The 24104-nt window shown below is 41.5% G+C and overlaps 3 protein-coding genes across 3 annotated transcripts; 1 reads left to right on the top strand and 2 right to left on the bottom strand.

Moving 5' to 3' along the window:
• Positions 1 to 6393: 6393 nt before the first annotated feature.
• Positions 6394 to 9962, bottom strand: MELLADRAFT_84800 (uncharacterized protein; the record flags this gene model as incomplete). The annotated part of the gene is made up of 6 exons (XM_007408100.1): positions 6394 to 8062; positions 8144 to 8479; positions 8583 to 8687; positions 8741 to 8992; positions 9033 to 9128; positions 9202 to 9962. 6 exons carry the CDS (start codon positions 9960 to 9962, stop codon positions 6394 to 6396), a joined length of 3219 nt encoding a protein of 1072 aa, XP_007408162.1.
• Positions 9963 to 12365: 2403 nt separating this feature from the next.
• MELLADRAFT_71462 (uncharacterized protein) lies at positions 12366 to 13707 on the top strand (the record flags this gene model as incomplete). The annotated part of the gene is made up of 2 exons (XM_007408101.1): positions 12366 to 12651; positions 12725 to 13707. The coding sequence occupies 2 exons, from the start codon at positions 12598 to 12600 to the stop codon at positions 13352 to 13354; spliced, it is 684 nt and encodes a 227-aa protein (XP_007408163.1).
• A 110-nt stretch (positions 13708 to 13817) lies between these two features.
• MELLADRAFT_116024 (uncharacterized protein) lies at positions 13818 to 23467 on the bottom strand (the record flags this gene model as incomplete). The annotated part of the gene is made up of 18 exons (XM_007408099.1): positions 13818 to 14221; positions 14307 to 14401; positions 14483 to 14513; positions 14595 to 14756; positions 14845 to 15064; positions 15138 to 15209; positions 15276 to 15307; positions 15380 to 15497; positions 15572 to 15621; positions 15697 to 15896; positions 15966 to 16049; positions 16112 to 16502; positions 16567 to 20830; positions 20917 to 21594; positions 21702 to 21965; positions 22074 to 22810; positions 22988 to 23085; positions 23367 to 23467. 18 exons carry the CDS (start codon positions 23465 to 23467, stop codon positions 14067 to 14069), a joined length of 7752 nt encoding a protein of 2583 aa, XP_007408161.1.
• Positions 23468 to 24104: the final 637 nt, after the last annotated feature.

The raw sequence follows: 24104 nt of genomic DNA, 5'->3' as shown, positions 1-24104 counted from the left end.
GCACCCATGTCTATTAATGACTCATCACCTAAGGAGCTCGAAGAGGGGACAACTATCACTCTTGAGCTACGCCATTTTTTGCCTCATCTGCTCTACCAGTCTCCTTGCTACCTTCCTCTAATTTCACTTCTGATGTGTTAACCTTTTCATTTCCTCTCCACTTCCCCTTCCAATTCCTTCCTAAATTACCGGTTCCACACACTCTTGCTATATGACCGCTTCTTCCACATTTAAAACAAAGATTATTTTCTCTTCTCTTCTTGTATTCATCCTCTGAAATTCTAAAACGAAAAGCCGAACAGTCCATAGCATCAGGATCCACTACGGGTGCTACTTTCACTTCTCCTAATCCGTCATCACCACGTTTATGAAGCACGTTATCAATCTTGATGGATAGTTCTATAATGTCGTCCATTGTCACAAAAACATCGCGTACCATTTGAACTCGAATTTCAGATTTCAAACCCTGTTCAAACTGACTAATCAATACATGTTCTGGCCAATCAACAATGAAAGCGAATTCTTTAAATTTAAGTGAGTAAGCGAGCACCGTTCCAGTTTGCTTGAGATCTCGAATCGCCTTCTCAGCCTTCACTACTCGTTGCGAATCGTAGAAAGTAGATTGGAAAGATTTTAAGAACGCCTCCCACGTCGAAATCGCACCCTCTGAGTTGTCGAGCAATTTTTGAGTAATTGGCTTAGCCCATTCTCCACCTTTGCCTGTCATATACGACAGAGTCCACCCAATCTTTGTTTTATCATCGGGGAATTGGGAGGGATTCATGAGTATGTAGAGACCAACTTGGTTTACAAAAACCTCCGCCTTGCTACCTCGAGTGCCATCAAACTTGTCGGGGGTTGCTACTTTAGGAGTTTTCACTGGGCCAAAATTGTTGATGACCGCAGGTTCTACGCGACTCTGTGGTTGTGCCGTACTCGTAGCTTGCTGCATTGCCGCTAGGCGTTGTTCAGCCTCCGCTCTACCTTGTTCGGCCTCCTCCCTTCTCCTAGTCTCCTCCAATAGTCGGGCATCCATGCTAAGCGATTAAGTATTTGGGCTAGTGCATCGGGTGGTGGAGCCGTAGTTGAGTCTTCCATTATGTCCAACTCTAATTCTTCGGATACAGCTGAATTGTACGTGTGGGGTTGACTAGAAGATGCGGAGCTAGAAGGGCTTTCCGGGGTTGTAAAGTTCGGCGTCGTGACGGTTTCGAGAGGTTACGGAGTTACAATTGAGGCGATCGAGATAAGGTTTGATTAAAGGTGTGGGAATGTGTGGATTTAGATCGGTGAGTTGCTTTGAATTGATTTAAACTTTTATTTACTTCTTCTTCTGAGTTTAACTTTTAATTATAAAACTTCCTGGATAATTATTCTTTTGATCTTTCTTCTTCTTCTTTTACTTCACTTGCTCTGACGTCTGAAGGTTGTAGATGCTACAATATGTTATGAACGTGATTGGGATCAGAGGTCAGAGATGATCTTTAGGTATAACTGAGATTGTAGTTAGGGAACAAAACAAGGTCTAAGCGCAGAGTTCAAGGGAGCGCTGCACTGTTCTCCCTACAAGCATAACTCGTTATAAGGTTATAACACCCCCCCACTCTAGCCTCATCTCTAGGTAAAACTAGACTTGAGGTAGCGTAGGAGCTGTAGGAGACCTTAAGTTCCTAGAGATCAACCGGCCTAAAAGAACAAGCGGAAACAACCCTTTGATAGAGATGGATAAGCTCTTGAGTCCAGCTGGTCAAGGAGGGGTGAGCTGGGGTGAGTCACCAGGTTTGATAAGTCGTAGATAAGCCACCTACACAGAGAGATCAAGGCTTTGTGCAACCCATCTGGCCAGCCCACGAAACCGGCCAGCCGCTGGGCATTTCACAAGATGTACAGACATTTCACATGTATTTAAATATGTCTGCGTGCCACACGTCAGGTTGTAGGCGCGCCGGGGCGTGTTTTGCATTTTTTCACGCCTAGGTGCTACTTGGCGCCCCGGGCGTGTTTCTTTTAAAAAACAACTGCTGCAAGCTGAAATGCTGCTTTTTCGTCACATTTTATTCTACATTTGTATTGCTGAAGCTATTGACCACAGCAGCTTTGCATTTAAAGGCAAGATAGATTACAAATAGTGGTCATCAAAGTCCTACTACTGTTGTTGACAACTCCAATTTTGGGTAGTGGACATACAGCTACTAAACATATAAAAGGCATAAAATACAAATTTGTGTTGCACCAAGATTTACAGCACTTCAAGAATCCTTTGGTTTTTTTAACGCAAGAAAACAAAATAAATGTCCAAAACCCTTGCTAAAACCCTTGCTGAAACTGATTTTGTACTAGAATCTGTCAAATTTGAACTGTCCAAATGACTTTTTTCTGATTTTTTCAAAACTTTAAAAAAAAGACCACCAAATAAACCAAAGGATTCTTGAAGCGCTGTAATACAAAAGTTTAAATCCTGTTAAATCCAATTGAAAGTGACAGGTCTCCCGCAATACATTGTTGAATTGTGTACAAAACCATGTTTAATCTAGTTTTGGGCTCTCAGATTTTACTTTGGGTGCATCACACAGACAAAGAATTCTGATGTTTAATCCTTTAACAACTGTAGAACTCCTGAGGTTGGGCATGATTTTCAAAAAGGTGGGCCAACGCCATTTTTTGTAATTCCTTTGAGGCGTGGCGCCCATGAAAAGGCGCTCACCACCTACAAAGGTACAGATAGGTGGAACATGGCCATCGGGAGAGTGTGAAAGGGGGATGTGTAGGCTCTCACAAGATGTGAAAGGTAGTGAAAGCTCCAACTTCCAACATGTTACAACAGGTTAGGGGCACAGCGGAAACAATGTGTCTTTCCATGGGTGCGCCTCCGCCTCAGAGCCATTGATAAAATTTGGATTGGTGTTCCTCTTTGAAAAACACACCAAATCTCAGGAGTTCTACATCCAATCACCAATATTGGAGTTGTCAAAAACAGTAGTATGAGAACTATTTTTAATATATATCCCCTTTAAATGCAACACTGCTGCGGTAGATGGCTCTAGCAATACAAATGTAAAATAAAATTTGATGAAAAAGCAGCAGTTTTTCAGCTCTCAGCAAAAACAATTTCAAAAAAGGTGCCTGGCATGCCAACTGGCGCCTAGGCACAAAAAAGCATCAAAAAATGTGCCTTGGTGCACACACACAAATACCAGAGCGTCCACAACCTGATTCCAGTGGAAGGAGAATTCCAAAGGCAGAACTTTCTTATACAGAAAATTCAGACTTTCATGCTTCCCTTACACCATAGGGTAAATGTTTGTTGAGATACCAGTGTGAAAGTGGTTGTGTCACAATCTGGCAAAACACTTGCCAAAAGTTCAGCATTTTACCAGATTATGGATGGTCTGACTATACCAGCTGTTTTATCGACAAAAGCTGTTGTGTTGGCCAGAAATCAGCTGATCACGCGGCCAGTTGGTCTGGCAAGAGATTACCACCAGGCTTTTGGTAAGAAGAAGATGGCCAAGGGAACTGTCTTCAAGGAATGCAGGATTGTAGGCTGGGGAATCAATCTCTGCTTGTCACATTTGCCTCCATAGGTGTGTTTCTCACCATGTTTTTTATTTTGAAAATGGGAGAGCTCCTTCAAGGAGTGCCTGTGATACCCACTTCCGCAAAAAAAAGTCAATTTTTTTCCCTAAATTGAAGCCAAATTTTGAGTTTTCTGTGGTTTTACTTTGCCAGTTTTCTCTTCTGTTCTCCCTTTCACAAAGTAAGCAAGCCTTAACATCTCTCAATGGTCTTCACTCTGTCAAAATATTACAAGCAAATTTTACCACAGGGCATTGAAATGATGGCCCAAAGATGGCTCATTTCAAGTCAAAAGAGAGTTTTTTGAAAAGGCAAGGAAAGAGTGTCCACTCTCAACTATCCAAAAGTTCTTTTGTTCTTTCAATCAGACTCATTCCGCATACCAGTAAGTTTATCTCATCTGCTTCTTTAACCAAAACTTCAATTGACTTGTGTTTATTGCTAGACAGGGACTGACCCTAGCTGCAGTGGCCAAATCTGTCAAAAAGTACAAGTCACATTCTTGTGTCCCAAGAACCAAGTTTCAGAGAGCCAATCCTTCATGCAATTGATTGGTTTAACCTGTTGCTCTTTTTGTTTCATTTTTCTTCCTTGTTTTGTTTTTGATAGGCTCTTCAACATTTTGTTGATCAAGGCTGTAAGCAATTGGTACTCAATGAGTTTGGCCATCTGCTTTGATCTCCCTTTTTGTTTTGATTGTTCTCACTTTTTTTATAATCTTTTCAGTATGTTTTTGATCAATACTTATGAAATCAAGTCTTGTGATCTGCTCTAATTTCTTTTTGTTTCATTTCTATTCACAATGTGCAGAGCACAATCTTGTCTTTGATTGTGGTCAATCAAGATTGGCACACCAAGTGTGTTATGTAGGGCTTGTCTATGTATCTTAAGTACACATAGCCACTTGTGTAACACCATAAACCCTAGCTGTACAGGCCTTTATAAACCATGATCTGACTGGTCAGCGGTTTTAGGTTGTTTTTTGCTATGGAGTTGTGAGTACCATTTTCTGATTCCCCTACATTCCAATAGTCCATAAAACACTGTATTGTGGTGCATTATTGTATGCAGCAACCAAACATGCCGTGTGACATGCCCCAATGTTTTTGTGGGGAGCCACTCAGAGGGCTTTGGTGATAACAACTGTAGAATCTGTCTGTTGGTCTGGGAGTTATTTGCCATCTTCCTCACCATTGATGCCTCAAGCCATATGGTGTGGATGGTGTGGCTATGGGATGGAACAAAGAGGTTTGCTTGATCAGCTCCCCCTGGATTGATAGTATACAAACCTACCTAGGAGACAGTCTATGAGCTGTCAAATGGCTCATCTTAAGGTGGCCTGTCAATCTTGCTGCTTGGCCGCCGTGCTACTGATCATCTTGCAGAAGCTGTCCACCACCAAGCCAATCTTGCCATGCAGAAGTAATCTCTGCTTGACAAACAGTGGTATGGATTACCCTGTGGTTTACCATAACCCCCTCACATTCATATCTGTACCTCTACATAGTTTATTTTAACTTAACTGTCATTTTCTTGTATCCACACATCCACCCAGCTGAGTACTTGAGCCTGTGCTTTCTGTGGGGCTGAGTCTTTCATTATCACCCAAAAAAGGCCTGGGCAGGTGCTCTGCTTCCATGTACCAGGCTTAGGATCAACCAAAGGAGTCTGGCTTGTAAAGAATTGATGATCACATTCTCAAAATACCAGATGAATCTGGAGGAGACCATCAGAAGTGAAATCCAGGGTAAAGAATGGAAACCTGAGGGCACAAGTTTTGCGACTGTAGCTTCACTGCTAGTCTACAACAATGACAAGGACTAACCTGTACAAGAACACAACACACAAGAGAGCATTACCAATAAAAATAAATCAGAAAGATGCAACAAATCATAGAACAGAAGAAAGTTTCTACCTGTGAGCTTGAAGAAAATCAGGTTGAGTGCTTGTAATAAGGATGAGTTGAAGAGCAGACAAGTTAAGTTTTTTATCTTTTGAGAAGAAGAAGTAAATATTGATATCAGTTGAAAGTCAAGCTTAACAGAAAGCAAAATAGTAAGGACAATGCAAACAAGAATTGAATTTACTTACTGATTCTTTTTGACACAAAGAAAGAATCAGAAGTGGGAGAAACAAAAAAACAAAAGAACAGAAATAGTAGAGCAATCCAAACAATTTCAGTACCCCTTGCTTTGAATTGCAAAACCCCTCTTGTCACATCAGTTCTACCACTACTCTCACACTAGCTCAACCAATCTCTAACACCCAATAAAAACCACTTAGACCACTCCTAATACCTTGACAAAAATTGTAATGAATCTTTGACCATAAGATAAGATATTTACATATCTTGACATGGCTAAGAATAAGTCACTTTCTGGTTATATAGGAACTATAGTTTTGTTAAACATGAAATAAAATTCATAGACACCCAAGACAACCATCCTCCCTGAGTAGCATGGATACCTGGTACAACGTCAAACAACTACTCCCTAAAGTTACCCCACAACTTTGGACCCTCTTCTAGGTTAGTGCCGCCACTTAGGGACACAGGCTGTTGATTAATTTTTGTCCTTGTCCTTCATGCCTCACAAAAATTCAGATCTCAGCACTACCAATTTTTTTACCTCAGAGTTCTCAACCTAAGGCTTATATGTTGGCAGTGCAGGATTGAAGTGTGTTTTAATTTTACTCAGCAAGTTTTCTGAAAAAACAAAAATAACTACCCAGAGGCAAATCTATTCCCAATGAGATAAAATGAAAGAATCAATTACAATCTAGATATAAACACAACTATCTGAAATCCGTCATCAAATATCATACACTCAATAACTTTAGACCTTGAAATTTGTAAAATTCAGCAAAAAGATCAAATTGTTGCTTCATTTCCTGTGGAGCCTTCCCTGGCCAAAAAATCACGTTTCCTATCCCTGGAGGTGGTGCTTTATTTTGACGTTCAATCAAACACTTCAATACTGTTAAGCTTTTGATATCCAAGCTAAAGTGAGAAGCAACAAGTGCTTCTCCTTCCCCAATCTTTTGAGCTCCCCAAGTTAGATGGCTATACTCAGGCATCCATTCTTTTGTTGTTTTGTGTGGTAAGACTCGATCAGCTGTTTTAGCCAAATCTTTCAATCGTTTCTCAAACGTTTTGGAGAGTCGTGATCTAAGGATGGCGGCTCGAGTGTTTGATTCTACCCACACAGAATCATCCACATCAAATTGTAGGACCTGGTCCATGACACAGTTACCCTGCATGATTGCCTTCAACCCCTGCACCTTTTCTAGAATTTGATTGCCTGTGAACGTTTTCCAATTTACGTCTGAAGCAGATAATTCAAGATAACTACAAATTTTCAGCAGGACAGGAATTGATCCACCTTCTTTGGAGAAAGACACCAGCTCCAACTCCGTGAAAATCCTTTCGTGAGGTTGCATTGTGGCCATCAAATAAAGATTTGAAATCCGTGAATCAAGGTTTCGGCCAAAGAACAATTGACCGATACCCTGGGCGTCATTCTGATCAAGGGCCTCTAAACTCGGTCTGGCAGTTGCCTGATAATTGGAATCAACATCACAAAAAGTTGGCCACTCTTGCTCCACTTTCAAGAGTAGACAAGCTTCTTGTGCTTGTGGACTAAGTTTGGATTTATACATTTTCCAGTGCCTCAAGATCAACTTCTGTGAATATTGAACTTTTAGAGAGTTCGCCCTCCTGGCCATTTCAAGGGCATTTTGTGACTCTCCAGCTAAATCAGATATTGCTTCCCACCATTTGTCGCCGAAGACGCCTGGGAAGATGCCCATTGAAACCACGTCATCCTGTGCAAAAAGAATTTTCTGAAAATCTTTGTTGCTCAAGCTTATCTGCACGTCATTTTTGGAATTTTTGTATTGAAGGACATTGTAAATTATTGATTTTAAGGAAGTTTCACCACTTTCATCCTTCATAGATTCTTCTGATGTCGAGAGATCATTGCAGCGGGCTGGAACCTCGATGTTCTTTCCCATTTGAGCCGCACTGATAGACGCCACAGCTTTGGGCTTCTTTGACTCCTTTTTTCTTTTTAAGCGTTCTGACCGCTGGTGTATGTTGTTTTTCACTGCGACAGATTCCGCGGAGACAACTTGGGGAAAATCATCAAGGGTAGACTCTTCGGAGGAGGTTGTAGATGATCCAGTTTCTTGCATGTCGATGGTGCTTGTTTCTGGGATTACTGTCTCTTGCGCTTCTGAAGATGCGTGATCCTTCAGAGGTTCAAACGCACTGTCCCTCAACACAGCAAACTCTTTGGTATCCATTGGTAACTGTCTGTGCTGAGTCATCAATCCTTCTGACCTGTTCTGATGCTGAGATGAAGGCATATCTGACATGGTTGAAGATTTCTGTGCTCCTCTTTTCTTCTTTTTCACCCTTATCCAATTGCTTGACATGGTTTTTTTAGAATCTTGGATGATACTGTCTGGAACCCAAGGCGGGTGAATTCTGGTAACCGCAAAAGCATCCGAGGTTGATCAATATTTGCCATAAGTGTGCAACTTTCATAACCAGAGGAAATTAGCGCACTTGTGTCCCTCATTGGAAACAAATTGATTCGAATGTGAAAACTGTTGGTCCCCTTCACCCTTCAGGACATCGAGTTTGCTACCTCCTGTTTGATCAGAAACATCGTCTTGTTTCATTGTGATCCCCAAATGAATTCTCTTTGGGGATGATTGAGCTTCTTCCACGAGTTCATGAGCTGTCAAAGTTGACTTGGATACTCTCTGATTTGCATGTGATCTTTCAGAACTCGATGTTTTAGATGAAGTTCGTGCGGTGTCGGCTACGCATGCTCCTAGTTTAGAGTTTGACTCATTCGTCGATTCCATGCCTGTCAACGCGATGCTTTTATGACTAGCCCTGGAGGAAATCGGATTTCTGAATATGTTGCATCGAAAATAGGCGAAGAAAGATTAGTATCAGAGTATTGAACAGCCAGACATCAATTTGAAAGGCTACTGACAAACTCTGCTGAATGGGTAACGGAGCTGTCTTTGCTGCATGCTTCCCAAGTTCTTGATCCTTGTACGGTGGCTTTCCTTTACGATCATTCACAGCAGAGAGACTACTCCAAAAAACATCAGATACTAAAAGGTATCATATTTAGCTTGAACAACTTACCTGGCACCTGTATCGCTGGGGGCTTCCCCACTAGATGTGTTTGGACATATGTCATCAGAACCTGTGATTTTGGTCTGTTGATGTTCAGTATCTTGTGAATACAACAACTTCCGAATCGCCGGTGGCCCAAAGACTTCGACGGTGGCGTCTGCCTTTGCATCAAGAGTATCATCTTCTTTTAAGTTGGATGAAGCTTCCAATTCTGGAGTTTTTTCTTTTGTTCTGTGAAAATTATGTCTTAAGAATGTGTGGCTCTAAGTGGCAGTTAACTCTGATTGGAAATCAAACTCACTCCGTTTTTTCGGTTTTACTCGGAGGTTCTTCCTTTTTCACTTGAACCTCGTGTGCTGACGCAATGTATTTAGCCTCAGGCTTGTCTTTTTTGACGCTGAAAATTGCGTACATGAGGTCAAAAGTTGATCAGCATTATTCAAAGGCTCTATAGTCTTGGAATGTCTTACAAGGGTGGGGCATGGAGACTCCGCTGAGCCCAGTTTGATGATACTGTGTCATGAGTAGGCCGCCCATGGACATTATATTGTTGTAGGTCTGGTGTTTGTGGATGTATAGCTGGGTGCATTTCATGACTGAGATGGCTTCCAGGCCAAATTCCTGAGGGCTCCCAAGGCGCTTGAACCGTAAGGGTATGGAAATTCACATAGCCCTGACCAAGCTTCAACCATTCTGCTGCATCGTAATAGTTTGAAAAAAATGGAAGCCAACCCTCAGGCTCCGGGAGTGGTGCAGTCGAGGCATAATGGATATGTCCTTCTGGGATCGCGGAGAGTGGGCCTTTACTGGGGTGTGTATATGGGTATCGGAAAGGCCTACGACGTGGGCGCCTCAAGCCATCTTGTTTCCGATTTGCATGTCTTTGTGGATATCCTGTGAAAGGGGAGGGACCCAGCACACCGTCCCTTTCGTATGACTTGGACACCTTCACTTTGAACTGATCAGAATTCTTGCCTGAAATTCCACGCTGACTTCCCTGGAGGTTATCAGAAGAGGATGTTTGAGTATCGCGGATCTCATTCGATGACGCCGACAGGAGTTCCCCAGATTCCGTTCGACTCTTCAGATCACGGCGAGAATCTGCTTCGAATTCATCGAGAGAAGTCTCGATTTCTGGGAACATATCGAGATGGTTTGGTGCAGGAAGCTCATGGTTGAGAGTGTGGTCACCAATTGACATTTTTCCTGAAAGAAGATCGCCGCCCAACATAGGCTCGACGCGTGTCGCGATGATACTGTGATGTAGAAGAAAACCCCAAAAGAAACGTATCATGATAGAAAAAATATAATCTCAAGTCTATAAATTGCAAGAACACCCTAATGAAGGAAATACTTTGAGACTACATATATCGCAACTCTTGGCTGGTTTATATACTCCAGGATTGATGCAAAGCGAAATAACAATGTTTTGGTTTTTGTCTAACGGCTGTGGACTCGAGCAGGACCAGAAATGTCAGTAGCTCTGTGAATTGAAGAAGATCTTATATCGGCAGCGCTTCCCCCATAAATCCACGTCTGATATCATGCTATGCCTCTGTTTCATGATCGGCAAGTGTCACCGCCATTTACTTCATAGTTCCCCGCAAGCCACCGGCCATACAAATTTTGACGTGTTGTGATCAACGTACCTGGTCGATGTTATATCAAGCTAATATTGATTCCCAAAAACCAGTAAAAAAGGTTGATCATTCCTGACCATATAGGATATATATATTTCACTTTTCTACATGTCTATATCTAACCTTTCCAGGGATAAAAATCTTCTGGTGTCTATCATGATTTATAGCAAGATCCCATCATAGAAATCTGCCGTGGCTCTCTTTGATTTCAGTGGTGCTCTTGGTTTACGTATTTGTTGCGCAGTTGACAATGTGTCACATGACTCATATAACCCACAACCCTTCCCGCTGTTTGAAGTTGGAGCTTTTCCCAATGCCATTCTGAAAGTCGTTCAAACTCTGAGCCACGTTCAGAGGGATTTGATAAACTTCTTCCAAAGTGGGGAACTAAGTCTGACCTGATCAACATAAGCTCTCCCGGTCAGTGGACCGACCAAATCACATCACAAACTCACTGCGCCGGCAGAATGAAGACCATCATCCATTCGTCGCCCAGATGGTAGGTCAGCTACGCAGCCGCAATATATACGCCGAAACACGGATGAGATGCCTTGACCACATCGGCAATAGAGCTTCCCTTTGATGTTGCCACTTGCCGCTTCGAGATTTGAAGTTATACCTGGTACAGTCGTCTCTGACAAAACCCATCTGTGCCACCCTAACCCTTCCCGCTGTTTGAAGTTGAAAGCTTTTACAAATGCCGTTCTAAAAATCGTCGAAACTCCAAGCGGGGAACCGAGTCTGAACTGATACTTAAGCTTTCCTGGCCAGTGAAAAGTGAGTGGTGCCTGTTCCGGCCAAATCACATTACACAGTCACTGTGCCGGCAGAATGAAGACCATCCTCCATTCGTCACTCAGATGGTAGGTCAGCTACGCAGCCGCAATACGCTAAAACCCGGTGGGGATGCCTTTACACTTCGGCAGTAGAGCTTCCCTTTGATCTTCCAACTTGCCGCTTCGGGAAGCCCATCAACGCTGACATGCTGCAGCGGAATACATACTCTCTTGGTTTCTAGCAATTCATAGAGTTTAACACCGGTGAGCTTAAATCTGTGTCCGCCGTCCGAGGAAGCTATGTATGAAGGTTTTAAGCCGGTCACGACAAAAATGGCTATAGTTATAATCATTATCAGTGCTGTGGACAAGTGTCTTTGAACAACATGGCCGCGCAGATCGCTGCGGTACCCGTTGCCGGGAACTTAAGAAATCCTGACACGGGCTAACAATTGAAAGACAAGAAGGACGAAAGGAAACTAAACTCCGAGCTGTACGGCTATAGAGACTCATGCTGTTCGGATTGAATCGATATAACAATGATAAAACATGGAAACAAGTCTTCTAGTATGTACTATGTACACCCCTTCTTATTTCTGAGCAATTTGATACATACAAAGAATAGGATCCACGCAAAGAAAAGTTGAAAGAGCTACATACACAGAAACTTATTGCAAGGGTAAGTCCAGGAAGAAGAAGCTAAGTGGACACGAACAATGTGCACGCATCTCGAAAAGAAAACAAAATATATATCTCATCTCTCTTCGCCGCCTCCCTTAACCTCCGCTAAAGACTGACTCGGGCTTCCAAAAGGCCCGTCAAAGGACACCGTATTTGCACAAAATCAACCTCTAGATATCTACAGCTCTTCACTTTACCTCAATGTGGGTTTCTTTTTCCATCCCGGTACTTGGGAGGCGGTTTGTTTGTTCATTCGCTTCAGACAAGAGATACATGGAAAAATGGAATCATGACCGTCTGGTTGTGTTTTGAATAAATCTTCAGCCTTGAACTCAATGAATCCAACATCAATCCACTCCAGGTGTGGAGATGAGTAGTCAATGATCATTCATCTTTTTTTTGGCTTGTCAAGAACTCTCTAACGTCCCATCTTGTGCATGCCATAATCATGATTAAAAGTTACAAATTAATTTCATTTCAATTCAGGCACAAGCCATCTTCTCATTCTGATCAGTACCCCCCCAAAAAATGACAACTATATTAATCAAGTGAAGTGAGCAAGCTCTTTTAATTCTTCACCAAACCAAAAAGATTCATTACAACTCCAACAAACCACATCATCATCTTTAAGATAAACAAAAACAACCAAACCAATCCCTTTTTTTCGTTTCTTGAATCTTTCTAATCTGATTCATTTCTTGAGTTTTCTTATTCTTGACTCTTTTCAATACATCTCATACCTATCACATTATTTTATATCTACAAAGTCATGAGCCACTTCACTTCAATCCCGGAATCAAAGAAAAGATCTTCTCCAGAAGAGGTACGTTCATACACGTTCATCTCATGATCCTCTTGAGAACCTATTATTGACATTTTGCACTTTATAAACATAGAATGAATCTTCAGAATTTAGTGTTGAATCGGAGGCGGGATGGACTTCGTCATCAAAGCGACTCAAGTTCGACACTCACCAGACCACATCAAATACCTCAACAAGAGATTCCATAGCTTTCGCAATTCAACAAATTGACTGGTCTCAATGGCATAATGGTAGTACAATCCCAGATCCGATTCCTGAACCTCAAGACCAGCACTCAACCTCATCAGCCGCACAACTTTTCTTAGAAACCTTTTGGGAAGGAGTGATCATACCTCAAGAAGAGCCACAACCGATCAAAAGGATGACACTACAAGAAATTCAAGAAGAAGCAGAAGATTTAGCTATAATCGAGATGTCAGTTCCAGATATAATTATGTGTTTTCCAAACGATTCTATCTTTCAGATTTGTAAAAGACAAGAAAGAGCCATGGAACGACAATCTAGACCTAAAGTTAAACCAACTGTGATTCATCGAACAAAATCTTGGTATGAGAGACCGGGTGCCACGTTGGGAACGATCTTTGGGGATCTTGCTTATATGATTTGTCACAATATACAAACCCCACAAACACATTCAATCCCAATCTTGATGGTCACTAGTCCGGATGGTACGCAGGAACTTTTACTCGAGGACTTCCGGTAGATTGAGGTTACTCCTTGGAGGTCACAACCCCATTTAAGTGTTCGGATTTCATTTTGGTTTGGGTGGTCGATGTTATGTACATTTAGCTACAATCATATAGTGGCTGAATGGGATCGGTAGTGTGGTAATCGTTATTGAAAATAATTTCTGTACCTTTAGTTGTACAATCAGTTCACCACCTCTTTGTTTTTTCTCAAAAATTATTCAAGTCATCTTATCTATTTTGGTAGTGTTTTACTTTCATTCAAATCTTATTTAAGAATCTGATTCTGATCATCTTGAGTTGTACAAGTATATTTATGCAAACGACCTTTCAAATCAATGAAATTCATTGATGATACAAATAGTCAAGTAAACCTAAACTTGTAAAAATATCATGAACCTCATGATCAATTCAAAACAGACATTTTCTTTGATCACAAATCACCAATCCACAGTCCTGCAATACATCACAATAATCTTTAAGAAAAATCCATTTTGCTTTACAAAATACTTGTACCAAACCCTTAATAAGTAAAAGAAAAAACAACCAAAAGAATCACAAATACCAAAACCTTACAAACCAAAGAATACATTTATATATGCTTCATGATTAAAACGATGACCAAAGTTATACCGTCAACACTTCACCAATAAAAAAACCAACCAAACAAAAAACAAAAAACCCAATCAAATCAACTTTAAAGAATCCAATCCAATCCAACCAAAATCCTCAATTACAAAACAAATCAATATAATTATCTTCATTCTTTCCACCCGTTTCACTTGATCTGATCCCATCTCGATCAATTTCTTCATCAGATTGTAATAAATAAGGTTTCCAAGATTGTAACCAAGCATCAGGTGAAACCATAAAATACCTTGCCACTGATAAACAAAAAAACAATGAAGAAAACATGGTTAGTCTTGGAACTGATGATCAAATCATCTTACCTCACTACATAAAACTTACTGGCTCTTCTGAATCTAGCTTTGTAGAGAGATGGTGTAATGATTGTAGGAGCTTCCTTACTAGAACCTCCAAGTTCTTTCACAAGAGTCTCGAGTCTAATAAATCACAACACAACAAGAAAATAGAATCAGACATCACTTTTCAAACCAGCTTAAGAATCCATTGAAGAATCAAACCTTTTATCCCAAGAATAAGTCCGAAGATAATCTAAAAAATTCAATACATCAACAAATCAACTTTTTTCTTCAAAATCATTAAACCATTCCCTAAACTCATTTCATCACTTACCAATGATTCCAACATACAATTCTTGAGATTCTTGATCGATCCCAATGGCCAATGAATAATCCATAACATTATTACTAGCCAAGAATAAAGTATCATTATGTAAACTAGCTTGTAACCTTAACAACGAATCTTTATGTACAAAGATCGGATTGGTACGAGTCACTGTTGGATCCCATTAATTAGTTTTGACACATTTTCCTTCATCAGATCCTCTTTTGTCAATTGATATAACTTGAAATCAATCACTCACTTTCACAAAAATTTCCATCTAACAATACCTCATTCGGTCTTCCAGTCACATGTACAGTCCGATTCCGAGTCAATCCTTTAAGATCATAAATATGTAAATCAGATTTCGCAAGCCAAAGGTTTTCAATCACTTGTACTTGTAATCTTCCTTTCCTATTGGTAGTTTTATTCAAAAATGAGATTTGAAAGATCCCCAACATCTTTGCTAAAGCAATCGGACGCTAATCGATTTAAATTCGTCAGCTTTTGATTTTTTTCTCATATATTTGGGTCATACAAGTCTTAGAGACTCACTTTATCCCGACTCGCAGATGCCAAGTATTCAAAATAAGCAGGAGCAAACTTGGTCAGAGCCTCTAACTCAGTCTAAAAAGAAATCGTTTTTCAAATCAATTCCTCACTTCCTATGAATGAATACGAAAACCTACTCACTTTAGAGATCCCTTTGATAAGGTATCGCCCGTCTACAAATAAGGCAAAGTGTCAAAACAATAGTTAGGAAAAGATTCACACGACTACTCAAGGAGACTACTAACCTTTCGTTCTCAGAAACGTCTGACCAGACTTTCCACCAGACGCGTCCCACTTATGACAACGAGAAAGCGACTCAAAGATATCTTTACATCCTAGTGTCTTTCTCAGTGCTTCAAATTGCTACCAATCATAATCTCAAAGCTCAGTGAAGTAATTCAAGTCCGAGCAATTACAAGTAAGAAAGGTACACTTACATGCATAAAGAACACCTTACAAGTCACTGTACAAGGCGAGACATCAAATCCTACAAAATTAACCTTGATCAGTTTTAGATTCTCAATTCTCAAAGCGTATATATAAATAATCACAAAGGACTAACGAAATTGCATAGGCTTATTACTATTCGGTGGCATCTTCAATGCTTCATCCATATCTGTATCATGTGGTGCGAAATCTATCATACCCCAAGTCGAATCTGGATCTGGTCCTCGGAACATCACATCTTCCGGCATAAAGATCTCCGAACGTTCAATCACTCGTGGTTCGGTATCTTTCAATGTGTCTGAATACAGTTTTGAACTACCAAAGAGAAACAGATGAGGACCTAAGCTTATGGTATGTTAGTTGATACAGAAAAAAAAGACAAACGCAAGCGTATAAGCAATAATCGAACTTGGTTCATCTTCTCTAATCAACACTGGGTTTTCTGCAGACTGATGCTCAGTAGGTAATCTGTATCAAACATCCAAATCAGTTATCACCATCATCTACAAATCATCTTCAAAATCACTTACTGAGGATACTCCAAAGTCAAAAACTCAGCACCACGATAAGACCAAAGACTCGAAAGAGTTTTAATAATCGAATGTCGACCAGCTTCACCAGAACTCATTTCATTATCTGAGAATTGAGATAAACCTGAAGGTGGAAGTCGAAAAGAATGAGGTACAAATGAAGGTGAACATGGTGTAGTTTGAGCAATCATCGGTCGATCAGCTCGATTCAAGATCATGGATGAATCGGCAAATTGTGACGTTTCACACTCCTCTACACCAGGTGAAGTTTCGAGTGGGTGTACCTCATCACTTGTTCTGTCAGTAAAATCGCTTGCCAAGGGTGAGGGTACATGTGCAAGGTTCGTTCCACTCGGATCTGGTGCTTCAGGACCATAGACTTCTGGAGTGACTGTGATGAAAAATGAAATTAGTGACTGTTTCACAGGAGCAGATATCATTGCAAAAACACTTACCATCGCCTTCATCATCAGCATCATGTTCAGCTGGGTTCACATTACTCTCATCTAAATCAGAATCAGGGTCTTCATGAACTGCAGCTGTAAGACTACTAAAGGCATGTACCGATGATTTCGCATGAGCAATCGGTCTAGGTCGACTTCGATGATTGATTCCATGCTTCTGTCTATCAGCCTCACGAGACATACGATCGAATTGTCGAGTGATAGTAGAAACTTTACTATTCGGTTTGGGATTGTGACCGTTATTACGACGACTGAGATAAGTCGATGAGATCGGAAGACCTGAGTCTGGTCGATTCCTATGAGAATTCGTAGGTTTATTAAGCCGAGGTGCTAATCGTAATGGACCTTCAACCAACTGATCACCACGTAAGCCGGTCGATGGTGTCTTGGGATGGGGTCCTAGTTTTGAGGAAAGTTGATTAGAATTGTTAGATCGTGCATGATGGCGAGGTGCTAATTTGATGATTGAATTGTTACGGTTTGAACCTTCTTCGACCGAATCAGCAGCATGTTTCCTTGATGAAAAATTGGTATCCTCGAGAGACTTTTGAATCTGTCCAACTGGACGCTTACCACGCGCTACTTGTGAAGTAGAGCGAACAATTTCACTCTTACCTCTTCTGAACAAAGGTCGTGTTGGGGGTCCAGACACTTTTAAACCCTTTTCATTCGATCGAGTCTTAGGTATTTCAGATTCAACATTAATCTCTTCCGATGTGACAGGTAAGGTCAATCGTAACTCTTTCACTCCAGGTCTTTCAAACCTTTGTACCAAATTTGCCACTCCATTTTTGCTCGGACCAACCTCTAGTATTCTTCGACCTCGAATGGTTAACCTCTTAGAACTTGCTAGAGATTCCGCTTCACTATGATTGGTGGTATCCGTATCTGAGGGGTCCTGAGGATTCGAGTGGCGATCTCCAAGAGCAGGTTTCAAAACCAGAGATTCTCGATCGCGAGCGTTGATGATCGTTGCGTCACTTTTGAAGCCGTCTTCACAGTCAACCGTTAAATCACTTCCCGGACGCCGATTCATGACAACGCGTGCCTTTGGAGTGGCTTTGGGGGAAGGTTCGGTGACTGATTTGGCTGGTGAAGAGATAACGAACTGGACACTAGTTGGGGAAACAAATGAGCTAAGGGCTTGGCTACTTTCGACGGTGGGTGTTTCAGGTGAATCCTTTGTGAGAGCTTTAGTAGCCTCAACGTCCGTGCCGAGTTCCTTTGAGGTGGAATTGGATGACGATACGATGGCCGAGTCAGCTTCAACTTTCTTTCGCAATGCGCTGTCGATTTCCGAGATATCCTGAGTCGGATCTTTTGCTTCATTTAATTTGTCTGTCGGACTCCCTTTTGGCTCGATCGTACCGGATTGTTCAGGTGAGGTTGTGTTAATCGAAGAAGACTCGCTTTCAAGGTTTGCCGTACCTTTAGATTTCAAAAGTGATAAGTCAACCCGACCTTCAGGTAATCCCAACGTAGGCATAGAAGTAGGTAAAGCAAATGCCAGCGCACTAGCCATATTCTTTAAGGTAGGAGACGGAAAGGCTTTTTTGAAACTGACTGTATGTGAAGTCTTTCTACCAGCATGATCAGAGTCAACTTCGGATTGTGAGGTATAATTATGTCTATGAGCGTTAAAGGCTGGAAGCTGTTGGATACGTGAGAATAATCGATCCGGTGATCCTGGCATCACATTTTGATCAACAAACAATTTCCTTAATTGAACACTTGTCAACCTTCGTGCATCTTTACCATCTCCTGCCATAAACTTTGATTCAAATGAAGCAAAGAGATGATCCCATTCGACTGCTTTATCTACCAACGTCTTTCTCACCGTATTGATTTTAACCCCATTGGTACCCACACAAGCTAGATGAACCTCGTCCAATTGAAGCTGTATCAACTGAGCATCCAATTCGACTTTTCTCATCAACTCTCGCATCGCTTCTTCAGAGGCATCTTGCTTATCGATCGTCACTACATCATAGTTAAAACCATTGATCCGATTGCGTACCGATTGGAAAAAGGCCTCAGATCGTTTGGATATGGTGGAATATTCTTCTGTTAATACTTTGAATTGAGCTTCGGTATCTGCAAGCAAACACATGGAAGGTGTGATCGCTTCGTAGACATTGATCCGCTGTACGCTAAAATCGATCCGAAACCCGCGGTAAAAGAACATCCGAGTGTGATCGAGATGAAGATCATGGGTGCATGGCAATCTCAAGCCAGTTGATCTGTGAGTAACCACTTCTGCATGTATACCTTGGCTGTAAAAGCACAGTTCGAGATACTTTCCAAAACTCAATCTCCAACTATCATCTGACATCTCCGTCTTCCTCGTATGGCCATCACACTGAGGACAATAACCTTGCATGAGAATCAAATCTTCATTCCCAGCTTCCAAAGTCGGATCAAGACTACCATCAGAATGAATCTCGTCAAGCGGCGTAGAGCTTGTTGATGATGGCGTAGGTGTACCCTCAGAGGCTTGCGGATGATGAATTCGAAGTGATGCCTTCAGCCGTCTGTGGATGAATTCGGTTTGATGAAAGCTCTTTAATTGACCACATCCTTTGGTTGGACAAAGTTCTCCACGAGACGCAACGACCATTTGAATCATTTGTCCAACCGATTGATCGCCAGGCGAGTAATACGAGAAGGCTCTTAACAATGGTCCTTGACATGTATATGCAGCCAACCCTGAAGTGGGATTCATACAGACTACAGCCTCTTGTACAATGATCTTTTGATGATCAGCTGGATGAAAGCTCTCAGATCGGTGTGTGGATAGGTACCGAGATGCGACCAATTTCGATTGTGCTAGTTGGCGTCCCAAGTCGACCAATTGCAAAGCTCGAGTATATTCATCTGACACCACAGAGATCCTCGTTCGTAAGGAACTCTCAGCGGGGGTGAATGTTTGACTGACATCGCCCGATTGTGTTGATGTGTTGACCTGCACAGTATGAGGAGCCGTACTAGAGCTTTGTGGGTCGGTTTCCAAATCAATCTTCTCATCCATCCGATCTAATACGATGGACGGAGGCTTCTTAACCCCTTCGCGCAAAAGATTAAACTGTCGAGCAAGATCTCGCAATTTGACCAAGACAACCGGAGGTGCCAGCTTCACATCAGGAGAGCCAGATAGAATCATACACTCATAAGGTCGTAAGACATCTTCGATTTGACGAACCAAGTCAGAGGTCGAAGCAGAGCCAGCAGATACGTTTGGTTTTTCTGGTGACCCCGGTTTTGAGGCTGGAGGCTTGGTCTGCATCAATTGCCGCCTAGCACGCCGAAACGAAGTCAGAATGATTTGAACTTCTTTATCGTCCAAGTTGAGCAACTGTGATTTATGAACCTCTGATATTGGTGTCATCATCGCGCCCTCATCTCTAAGGAATTGAGTTTCAAGTCTGATTGAATAACTAATTCTGACCATCATCCTCATCAAAGCTTTTATTTTCAATAGTAATCTATGATTACCTCCTCTAAGCAATAAAGTACCACCAAGCTCTGGTTTACATCCTTCTAATCTGACAAAAGATTTTCTGTTGCCAGGTATCAATCGATGATCGAGAGTCTGAACATGAAATACATCACATTGACCTACTTTCAAATTCAATAGCTTGTCTAAAGATGAGATCACAAGTGTTTCAGTAGAGTGAGCGATGGCTTGAAGGACGCGCGGTTTGACATGTCTGATGACGGATACACCCGCTTGTACCAAGTATTCGATGGCTAAACCAGAAACGTTGCCTTCCACTAGTACGACATCCGGGCGTAAAGAAGCCAGGCGATTGACAAGAGTCTTCAAGTACTGCTTTTCTTGTCGGATCAAGGGTTCTAGTTTACTATAACCATCTACACGTTGGAATTCGAGTGGAATACTGATCGCCAACACTCGAGGGTTAATACAATCTACGCGCATCTTCTTATGTACCACATTCTTAGTGAACACGACCCCATGAACATATTCACTATCCTGAGGCTGGCCACCCGGAATTTTCTTGATTTTGATGAGTTGATGAATATCCGCAGCTTCGCCTTCAGCTTGATCAGGTCGAGGTGGATCTGAGATCACCTTGATCAACAGTTTGGTCAATTCGCTTTCCCAGACCAGCGCTTTGACTACTTTGTCACGGTGGAGTGATTGTCTGATCATCGACCTCAAATGTGCCAATGAAGCAGGCGAAAAACATGGCTCGATCAAATCATCCATATAGGCTTGTCCAGGAGGAGGAGAAACCTAAAGAGAAGCCGGTCGGGAGAGAATATTGAAAAGTTAGAAACTGATTAAATTGAGATCCTGAGGGTGCAGAAGCTGACACATACCCAGGGAGGCCATGTGAGTAGAGAGTCTATATACCCGTCGGGTTGTGAGTTGATAGCTTCACCATCAAATGGGCCTACTATCTCGTTCGCCTGTAGAGCAGGTAGTGTAGGGTGCTCAAACGGATCGAATTTCAGATCAGGAACTAATAAGTTCAATTCACCAATCCCTTTGCTGTGCTCGAACCATGGAAATCGTTCCGTTGAGGTCCGACGAGTATCGCGTGAATTCCTCAATGTGCTGGGCGTAGGCGTGACAAGTCTTTGACTGTGCTTAGTGACCTTCATATCTAATGGTTTGTCTTCATCATTGAGACCCTTTCGGAATGGCGCCGTCAACGATGGTATGTTGGAATTTTCTATGCGGCGAGATGGCCTAGAAGCAATAGTGAGAGTATTTGATGAAGCATGTCGAAATTTCGGTCTAAGCAATGATGTGTGAGCAGGTTCGACCTCTTTGGATGTTTCACTCGTACTCATACCGGCACGATTGTCGGGTCTTGAACGGCTACTTGAGCGGTGCGAGCTACGCCTTGTGGATTGCGATAAACCTGATTGGACAGACGACTTGGCTTGTTCTCGAGATCTCGAGGCGGTGGTGGAAGTTTTGTGACTGCTTTGTGCTGCTTGAGATCGAGAACCGAATATGTTGAAACTTGACCCCGCTTCGGTCGTAGTGGCCTATTGCAGTCATCAATTGTTTTTCGTTCAAGATATGCCACATCGAGCATGATCAGTTCATTACGGTTCATGATATGTATTGAATAAGGGATAACTCATTGACTAACATTTTCGTCTTCAGCCTCCATGACTCGCCACGATGGCTCAGGCAAGGGCTCCAACTTGGCTAAACAGATATTACAGACTCGAATGTAACCAGTAGAAGCAAATCGTTGACCCGAGACCAGATTGGAAGCGCAACGAGAGCAAAAGATAAAGCCGCATATCCTACAATGATGTTTCCGACGCCAAGAAGTGAAGGTCACTGCACAATCGTAACATTCCTTGGCATCTTTATCCGGCATCCAATACTCTTTACTAAGTCCCTGTTCCTTAAGATAGAGATCAAGACGCAGAATGCTTCAAAGAAGTCAAAAAGCGGTTTCCCCAGTGAAGTGATTGATAAAAGGAGATGAGCAGTGTTAAGTCAAGGTGCATACCTCTGCTTGAATCCTATCCATCAACTGATAATGACCATTGGATTGAGATGTCTCATCCCCATTCATTCCAGCACCTTTCCACGAGCTTGGTGCAATAGACGAGCTGAGTACACTACCTATATCATCTGCGACTGTCTCTCTGGCCAGTGGAAAGCCAGGAATCTGAGAGAAAGTAGGTACGTTTGAGAGTCCTTGTGATCCTGGATTGTTGGGAGTTGGAGACATTCCATTTCGCATGATAGCTTCAGAATTCATTGAGAATGTGTTTGAATGATTATGATGTGGAAATAGTAATGGAGCCCTCGGTGATTCAGGTGTAAATGACAAAGGTCCTAGAGAATTCGAACTAGAGAGATGACTATGAGAATGGATCATGTAAGAATTCGAGGGACTCTGACGGATTGGAGAACCGGAACTGTTGATGATAGTAGGATGATTGATGCTAACAATCGAAGGCCGTGGTGATCTAGAATGATAAATAGGTTCTTCAGTTGATCTTCCAGGAGTAGATGAATTCCAATTCCTAGATCTCGTAAAAGATGAAGTAGTAAGATCATGATCGAAAGAAGATGAAGTGGTAATCTGAGATGGTGAAGAAGTTGGTTTTCTAGATTCGATTGAATGATTTGAAGTATTTAAAGGTGCCCAAACTGATGCCCCGATGGCAGATTTGAATCTATCGAGTAAAGTTTTTGGATTTGAATGTGAATCAGGTAAATCGACTTGAAGGAGATGATCTGATATGATTTGAGATTGATTTAGATTTGATTTAGATTGATTGAATGAATTGATAGTTTCAGGAAATGAGAAATATGAGAATCTAGAGTATTGTTCATTTGTTGGTTGTTCATGTTGATGAGATGAGCTCATATGGAGATTTGATGATTTCTTCTTTTGATTTCCTTCGCACTCACTCTTGGTCTTTAGTCTTTCTCGTGGTGATTGATTGATGATTTGAGACTTCTTGATACAAATCGATTCAGCTTGGAGTCGATAATCAGAATCAGATTCACTTTCGATCAATTCACAACCAAAGCATCTGTGACTGTGTAGAGCTTTGGCCTGGCATGCACTTCAGCGTGCATTCAGGACTGCGCGACCTGCCTGCACTTCACGCCCTGAATTTCCCCCGGTGATCGATCGAAGTTGACCCAAATCAGTTCAAGATCTGAACAATTTATCATGAATAAATTGATAGCATTCTTGAAAAATTGGTATTTAGAGGCTAGATAATTATTCGGATTGACTTCTGAGTCTTTCAAACCGAAACTTAACTTCTCCAACGACGATCACTCAATTAATTTATTGTGTTCTGGGTAACTTGATGATCTAAGGATCAATTCAGATGTAATTCCAACTCGTTTAGAAGCTGCTTCAGATGCAGTTAAGACCATCTTTTGCTAAAAACCAAATTCGTAGTTTGACTGAACTAAAATCAACAAACTATGGGTTTTTGATTATTTTGATTAGAAATCCAGAAAGGAAGTGTGGGCTTAAAAAAACTGATTGGTTTACTCAACTTTGATTGAATTCGAAAAATGCACGATTCACGTGTCATCAAAAACAGTCAAATCACATGGAATTCCAGACTTACAATCAGGTTTAAGTGTATTTACCAAGGTTTAGCAAGTAAAAAATAGACAAGAACAGAAACTTTTTAGCCCCAAGTAGAGGAGAAGATCTTGAGTAAGTGTTTTCCTAGATGGATTGGATTGGTTCATTGAGATGAGTGTGAATATTTTTTCGTTTTTATAGCATGAATGATGCCGATCAACAGGAAGAAAGAGTCAGATAATTAGTTGAAGATAAAGCAATTGCTAAATCAATTGAAACAGGTATGAAGAAACCATGATTCTGAGTATGGCGCATAGTCTTTGTTTTTTTGGGGTGAAATATTTGGCATTCTTTGTGTGTATGTTTTTCGGTTAAGATGTATTGAGGAAGTTGGGTTTGAAAGTGGTGATGAAGATGTAATGTTTTGAAACCTTTTGGAAAAAATAGCAAGGAACAAGACATTCAAGCATATATCAA

This window comes from Melampsora larici-populina, assembly GCF_000204055.1.
Source record: "Melampsora larici-populina 98AG31 unplaced genomic scaffold MELLAscaffold_11, whole genome shotgun sequence".
In the NCBI taxonomy this organism is placed as follows: Eukaryota; Fungi; Basidiomycota; class Pucciniomycetes; order Pucciniales; family Melampsoraceae; genus Melampsora; species Melampsora laricis-populina.
This window is presented reverse-complemented; position numbering and strand designations above follow the sequence as displayed.